This window comes from Cupressus sempervirens, chromosome 3 (assembly GCF_028749045.1).
Source record: "Cupressus sempervirens isolate cs-2001-9-10 chromosome 3, ASM2874904v1, whole genome shotgun sequence".
Taxonomy (NCBI): domain Eukaryota; kingdom Viridiplantae; phylum Streptophyta; class Pinopsida; order Cupressales; family Cupressaceae; genus Cupressus; species Cupressus sempervirens.
Genome location: NC_143120.1, coordinates 1074403549 through 1074411616, shown reverse-complemented (window position 1 = coordinate 1074411616; position 8068 = coordinate 1074403549). Strand labels below are relative to the sequence as shown.

At 36.1% G+C, this 8068-nt stretch overlaps 1 protein-coding gene across 2 annotated transcripts; it reads right to left on the bottom strand.

Moving 5' to 3' along the window:
• Positions 1 to 370: 370 nt before the first annotated feature.
• Positions 371 to 7081, bottom strand: LOC149570472 (chaperone protein ClpB1-like). 2 transcript variants are annotated; one of them, XM_089823109.1, is made up of 11 exons: positions 6811 to 7081; positions 5896 to 6624; positions 5105 to 5274; positions 4857 to 5002; positions 4608 to 4749; positions 4158 to 4339; positions 3727 to 4008; positions 3223 to 3563; positions 2808 to 3087; positions 2480 to 2677; positions 371 to 909 (listed from the first exon to the last, which is right to left on the bottom strand). In XM_089823109.1, the coding sequence occupies exons 2-11, from the start codon at positions 6585 to 6587 to the stop codon at positions 625 to 627; spliced, it is 2718 nt and encodes a 905-aa protein (XP_089679235.1). In that variant the 5' UTR covers positions 6588 to 6624; positions 6811 to 7081; the 3' UTR covers positions 371 to 624. The 2 variants fall into 2 exon arrangements, with proteins under 2 accessions (XP_089679235.1, XP_089679234.1); XM_089823108.1 differs by having other exon boundaries at positions 5896 to 7081.
• Positions 7082 to 8068: the final 987 nt, after the last annotated feature.

The window sequence follows — 8068 nt, the reverse complement described above, 5'->3', positions numbered from 1 at the left end:
CAAAGCAAAGTTAGTGCACACAAATAACATGTCAATATGCTAATAAACATAAACCCTAGACCATTTAACATTTTGAAGTTGTGTAAGTTGTTACACCTTCAAACTATGGTTTTGCAAGAAAAACTCTCTTGTTTAATTGCTAGTTTAACACAAATCAACTTTCAAACTTATTTGAATTTCTTAAAAAAAATAAAAAACTATTAAAATTACTAATTTGATTATTAAGTCAAAATGTTTTCTGCCATTAGCTTGGTCAAAGTTGATTTCTATGTAAATTCCAGGGAATTATATTACATAAGAAGAGTGACACCGATGCTGAGCTAATTTTACTTTAACTTAAGCCAACATTGTTTGATCTCTTGCGATCGTATGCTAACAAAAACATCAGTTCAATATATAAGCCAACATTGTTTTATCTCTTGCGATCGCATTCTTACAAAAACATCAGTTCAATATATAAGCCAACATTGGTCGTGGCATCATTCATTCGTACAAAATCATCAGTTTAATAGACTGCTCACGACGAAAACTATGAACCAAACTATACAATTGATCACGTTTAACTCGTCCACCCGAAATTACTAACTACATTTGATGTGACCACTCAATGGGAGGACTAAGCACTTACATAGTTTCTTCCATTGTGTCATCGTCTTCTACTTCCTCAATTCTCAATTGCTCGAGAGCCTGAGACACACCAGATTCGACTGCATTACTTGAAGTTAATTCAGGGATTGGATTTATTAGTCCCCCATTCCTCTCCACATGAAAGGATAAACTTGGATGCCCAGGCATTTCATCTATGAATACAGTACAGTTTTCATCAATTTCTCCACTGATGAGCATTCGAGACAATTGGGTCACAACTTCCTTTTCCAGCCAGCGTCTTAAGGATCTAGCACCATAAACCTACAAAATGTAAAATAGAGATTCAGTAAACAGAAACTAAATCTCAAGAGACATCATTGTACAGTCATATCATAGATATCATAGGTATTCGTATTGTAGAAAAAATTAAAATTCCTGAAATTTGCAACTGATTTGCTTCTTGCTTATATTTTGTTTTGTTATATCGTTAATTAATTCAACTTGAAAGTGTAACCGATCACCGCTCCAATAACATAAATAGCTGCTGCATATCGTGAGCAAAATATTATACAAATGTAGTCTCATAGGTACCCGAATTGTATAAATATAAATCCAGCAATTTGCAACTGATTTCCTTCTTTCTTATATTTTGCTATATCGTTAATTAATAATACTTGAAAGTGTAACGGATCACCGGTCTATCTATGCTGAGCAAAATATAATAGGGCGAATTCTATAATAAATGGTTCATAAGAAATATTAAAACACAGTTTATTTCAGAAGAAATTTTATGATTAAGCATGTCTTTCAAAAAGGTCTAATGTTTCACCTATGTGAATGGAGTGTTTCATTCATTATCATAAAAAAAGTCCCTAAACCACTATTCATGGAACATAGGTCAATGATTTTGAATCAAAACTACATAATTAGATCTTGATAGCAATATCACAATTTAAGTTACTGAGAAAAATATCTCCTAGATATCAATCAAGAGGTAAAAGAGTTTTATTATAAATGGTTTGTAGAGCACAATGCTTGCTGAAGGCTTTACAAATGGGATTTCAAGTAAAGTGGGCTTAGTCTCAGAAGAAAGTCTATGATTAAACATGCTTGAATTATAGTACTAGGATGGATGACCTCACAGATCACCTAGATGCAATAAGTATCAAGTGCCTCATTCATTCTCATAAGAAATAAGTTCTTATGAATCATTACTTATAAAGTATGAGTCAATGAGTTTGACTTAAAAACTACTGAATGCAATCTCACAGTGACATTAAGAGTTAAATCAGCCAAGAAAACACTGACAATCTATATTGATATCAATTCTTGTGTTTGTTTAGATTAATAAAAGGAAGCATTTTGAAAAGGCCCTGCCCCTTAAATAAAACGTATTTTCATGTTTGTTGTTTGAAAGTTGAAACAAAATCGATTAGTTTACTTTTTTTCGTAAAAGAGAAAAATTGATTGTAATTTTAAATATTTTTAGATCTTCTTATTTCAGCTATATTTTAGGTTCTCTTAGCATTCCATCACTTATCTTCCAATATTTGTGCAAGCAAGTTAATATGTTTGAATCAGTATTCTTCTAGTGTGATGTCCATATATACTTTAGGACCAGAAACCTTCTAATACAGAGCTCAGATTTCTTACCCACTAAACACTTTGTAGCATAATTCTCAGTATTGATATGGAAGGGTCAATGGAGGCTACCGTTGATAAAAGGTATTTAGATAATTATACTTTTGGACCAGAACCCTTCTAATATAAGGCTCAAATTTCAGTCTGATGTTAAAATCCTTCTTACCATTGAACGGTAGATTTTGACAAGCAACGAGGCATGTAATACAAATGTATAGAAACAAGAAAAAGACTCTGAAAGTAGACATACAGGATCGTAGGCCTTCTCAAGGACAAGGTCTAAAGCTGCATCATTGACTGCCAGAGCAATTCCCCTCTCTGCAAGGCGTACAGCTACATCTTTCATCTGCAATCTAGTGACTTTCCTAAACTCCTCTTTTGTAAGAGGATCAAAAATAATTATCTCATCCAGTCTGTTTAATATCTCTGGCCTGAAGTGTTTTCTGACCTGCAATAAAGGTAAAAGATAATTCAACACCGCAACTCCTTTTTTTAGGATCACAGATATCTCCATGATAACTAGATCAGGATGACTGAGTAGAAGAAACCATAAAAAGCCATAACTCAACTACACTTACTTGTTGCATTACTCTCTTTTCAGCAACTTGCATGGATAGGCGTCCAGAGAGTCCTGCAAGCAAGTACTCTGCTCCGAGGTTTGATGTCAAGATAATGACTGTGTTAGAGAAGTTAACTGTCCAACCATGCCCATCTGTCAATCGACCATCATCAAGCATCTGAAGCAAGGTGTTGAATATAGATACATGCGCCTTCTCAACCTCATCAAATAGAACAACACTATATGGCCGTCTTCTAACTGCTTCAGTTAGTTGTCCACCTTCTTCATAACCAACATATCTGGAATCCGAATTAATGATTAAAATTCAGCTGAAATATTAGCTACTTTTAGTCAGTATATTAATATAAATAAAGAAAAATACTTGGAATAAGATCAATTTGAAAGAAGCGTGCTCCGTGATACACTATAGATACCCAGGTGGAGCCCCAATGAGCCTGGAAACTGAATGCTGCTCCGTGTATTCAGACATATCAATCCGGACTAGGAGGTTTTCATCATCAAATAGTTGTTCTGCAAGAGCCTTTGCAAGCTCTGTTTTTCCAACTCCAGTGGGTCCCAAGAATAGAAAAGATCCAGTTGGTTGCTGTGGTCTCCCGAGTCCTGCCCTTGATCTCAGCACAGCATCTGCAACTGCCTTAATCGCTTTCTCTTGCCCAACAACTCTTTTATGCAAACTCTTGGCAAGGTCTAATAGCCGCTCCTTATCATTTTGGCCAAGTCTGGTAACAGGAATGCCAGTCCATCGACTCACCACCTGCATGCATCAGTAATTTATATTAATAGCCCTGCAATTGTGCAGTAAAGGTACTGTCACTAAAATTTACTTTCAGTTTTCTTCATAGCCTACATTTACAAGTGCTAAAAGTATCAATAGAATAAGTATAAAGAATAATTCAGAACATCCACATTAGACACACCTCTGCAATTTGATCAGGTCCTACAACTTCTGTTAACATTAAATTTCCTTGAACATTAGTTTCATGTCGAGCAATTGCTATATCTATCTCTTGAAGAATCCCATATCTTAGATCGGCAACTCTTGCCAGATCCATCCTAAGCTGTGCCTCCTGGAGAGTATACAGCAATTCTTCACGCTTCTGCTTCAACCGACGAATTCCATCTACTCTCTCTTTTTCTTTCTGGTATTTCATTTTAAGAGGGTGCAGCTTATCTCTCAAATCATTAAGTTCATTTTGAACCTGTGGAATTGGAAAAATAAGAACAGTACGTTATCCTACAGAAATCCCCTTGCATAACACAGTAATCTTCTCTTTCTATGTGTGTATACAATGCTCATGCAAGATAGCAAAACAATCTTTTTGAAAGAAAGGTAGATCTCCATACTAACCTCCACGAGCCAAGCCTTGCTTGCTGTGTCTTTCTCCTTTTCAAGAGCATGGAGCTCAATTTCTAATTGAATTCGTTTCCTTTCAAGTGCATCAATTTCTTCAGGTTGACTATCCAATTGTACTCTCACATTTGCACATGCCTCATCAATCAGATCAATTGCTTTGTCAGGAAGATTCCGGTCTGTCCAGAGTCCAAACAGGCAAACAATAATTAATCAATTTCACAAAGCCCACAAAATGCTTGCATTCTACTCAATGAAAAATTAGTGTCTCAAGCTTCATCAAACTTCTTATACTTTAAAATCAAGCAATTAATTATACACAATCATTCGATTAAAATCAAAATTCTGTCCATTTATGATCAAATCTCGTATCTAAAGAGTTGCCACACAATGCCATCTTTAACTATCACCACTTAAATCATATGAATATCTATTTGAAGAACTTACCAGTTATATAACGACTGGATAACTGGGCAGCAACCACTAACGCTCTGTCCATGATCCTCACACCATGGTGACCTTCGTATTTTTCTTTCAGACCACGCAAAATGCTTATTGTATCGGCCACACTTGGTTCAGCCACGTACACCTGCCAAAGACAGTTGATGAGATAATCTACTCACAAGGTGATCTGTGATCCTACAGTGATGCAGACCTGAAAATAAAATGCACCAATAAAATTAATCAAGGGCCAACTTTCTGAAATCGGCGCTCGAATGCAGCATCTTTCTCTACGTATTTTCGATACTCTTCTAGTGTAGTTGCTCCCACACACCTCAGATGGCCGCGGGCAAGCATTGGTTTCAATAAATTAGCAGCATCCATTGAACCCTCGGCACATCCTGGGAAAAAACCCCTTTGTCAAATTGAAGACAACCAATTATAATGATACCTATTTAGATTTAATCAAATGGAGAAAGAAAACAATAAAAAAAAACACTCACCAGCACCAAGAACCAAATGTATTTCATCAATAAACAGAATGACTCTTCCTTGGGATTCATCCACCTCCTTCAAAACAGATTTAAGTCTTTCTTCAAACTCACCCCTGTACTTTGTTCCAGCAACTAGGGCTCCCATATCCAATTCTATCAATCTGAATTCCAGCAAATTACTGCAACATTCCAAAGAAATTTTATGAATGTCAAAGTGCAAATTCATGAAGTCCCAAAACAACTGCAAAAACTGCAATTTAATGCCAGTCCCTGCCCTAATACTTCTTAAATAGTCCCAAGTCCATCAAAATTTTATTATATGTTAGCTTACAAAGGCAAAACTAATTTACAAGGACACGTGTCATCTTTAACCAGAATGCACAAGAAATCATGCTGACCAGATATCTAGAGCTTAGAATAGTTTGTGCAAGTTGCTTCAGTGTTATTAATTTCTGCTTGTAGTAATATATAAGGGGGCACAGTGTTGCATCATTTGAACTGTCAATTGCTAATTTAGAAAGAGGTGTGCCATGTAGAACAAGGTAACGTATAGATTGCAACCAAAGGAAAAATCGAATGTAAAGTTTGAACAATAATATGACTGACATAAAAAGGATTACAAAAGCGTTCTGCAAGTACTAACCTATGCTTACTACTATCTATCCTACAGGGAGCCCTAGGGTATATATAATTTTTTTCAAAAAGACTGGCATAAACTTCAAATGTTCCTCTCTTAGCAAGCTTTTTCTTTACTTTAGAATTGCTAAGAATAAGAACCTGTTTAGCAGAAAACAACTTGCCTTGGCACATCTCCTCTAACAATCCTTTGAGCCAGTCCCTCCACCACAGCAGTCTTTCCAACACCAGCCTCTCCAATTAGCACTGGATTGTTCTTCGTCCTCCGACACAGAATTCTGATGATTCTCTTGGTCTCTTCATCTCTGCCAATAACTGGGTCAAGCTTACCAGCTAGTTCCACCAGGTCGCGCCCATAGATCTTCAGAGCCTGGAAGTCTGTATGACCAAAGGTAGTCTCCAACTTCTTTCCCTCTACCCTCAGCTTCTCAATTTCAGATTTAACACCCGAAGCACTCACGCCCGCTTCTTCAAAGCTGTCTACAATCTGTGAATCCTCCAATAATCCTAGTATAAGATGATCTACAGCCAAATGAGAATCTCCTTTCTTCTTTTGTCTCGATTGTGCGCGCCTGATGCATTTGATTAAAGCAGTGCTGGGGGGATTTTCTTGTGGAGCAGGGTTTTGAGATGGCAATTTTTTCAGAAACCTGCGCATGACGCTGCCAACGATTTCCACTGATTGATCTCCGATAGCAGCGCACAAAATCGCTTGTTTAAGTAGCCCAGAAGCATCCTCTATAAGAGCAACGGCCAAGTGAATGGGATTGAATTGTGCATGACCAGATTCTCGCGCAAGCTGTAAACCTAATGCTAGAGCTTCGTTAGTCTTTTTTGTAAACTTTTCCTGATTCATTTTCGCTTTAGACACTACTCCTCTGTTCTTTGTTCTCCTACAAACAGCAATTGTTAAACTCAGAATTCAGGACACCTTTATTTCTTGCAATCCATAATTATCTCAGAATACTTTAAGATAGAGAACTAGAACATAATGCCGGCAGATGTGAAATATTTTTACAAAATGCAAGCTGAAAACTGCTAGACATTCTACATGCATCTGAGGGATTTGAAGTTTCCACCATGATTGTAACAGGAATGCCGAGAAGATTTACACATTTGTTTTACAAAAGTACCCAGAATTTGTTTGGGATGTAAACACTTTGCTTCAACAAAATTTTCTCAGACAAACTCTCCGGTTTCTATTTTCTTCAACAATTCATACAATGTGCTGAAATAAATCGAAAACGAAGAGAAGGGTAAATATTCCATAGAAGAATGAGGGAAGAAAAGAAGAATAAAGTGAAAGGCAACAAACGTTCCTTCCTCTGTAATACTTCGCTTGCTATCGAAGACAGAATTGCCGCGAAAACAGAAATTCGGTAGATGTTATATATATATATTTTTTTCCGAAAATAGAGGGATAAAAATTTATTAAAATGGAAAGGATTACAACAAGGAGCTCTGTTCTAAGTAACAAGTTCATCAAATTCTTTTAACAATTTAAGGAGAAGCTCTGCCTATCCATAATATTCCAGCGTGATGAAACATGACCAGAAGCTTATTTGGCCAAACAATCAGCAGCTCCGTTCCATTCGCGAGGAATGTAAGTAAACCTAATGAACTCAAGAGAGGTACAAAAGAGAAGAGTCCGATTAACAATAGTAGCCAGCTGCCAACGAACATCGTCACACTCTTGCAAGGCAAGCAAGTTCACCACCACTAGGTAGTCAGATTCACATATAATCTTGCACCATCCCCGCAAATAGCATTGTTCCACATCATATAAACAAATAATATAAGTGGAGAATTTTAAAAGTTGTGTTAAGTGCTGACATAAAGATAAAGGGAAGTTGTATAGTGGGATAATTTTAAAGATCAACGAAATGGAAGTTGAATTACGGGACATATAAGATGGAGGATAAAAAGAAGTGCAATATTTCATTAAATTGTTTAGTCGATATTTTTTCCAAAATATTTATATTTTTTCCAAAATGTTGAGGGGTTGAATTGAGTAGGATGATTTAATCATATTTATGGTATAGGACAATTTTAAAAGTTAGTTTAGCAATTTTTTTTTCCCAATATGGTGAAGTTCTAATTTTGATGGATATTGCAACATTGAAAAGCATTGCATAGTTGTTTAGGAAACACCTTTATTATCAAAGCTAATGTTCATTTTTTAAAAATATAGTCTAATGCCAATAGTAATAAGTAGGGTGTTTTGGGTGTGGTATGATGATGATTTATTCACATAAATATAGAAAGTTGTTCAGGCGAATATCTTTTTCAAATATAGTGAAAGTTTCAATTTTGATGGATAGTCCAACATCAAGGGTA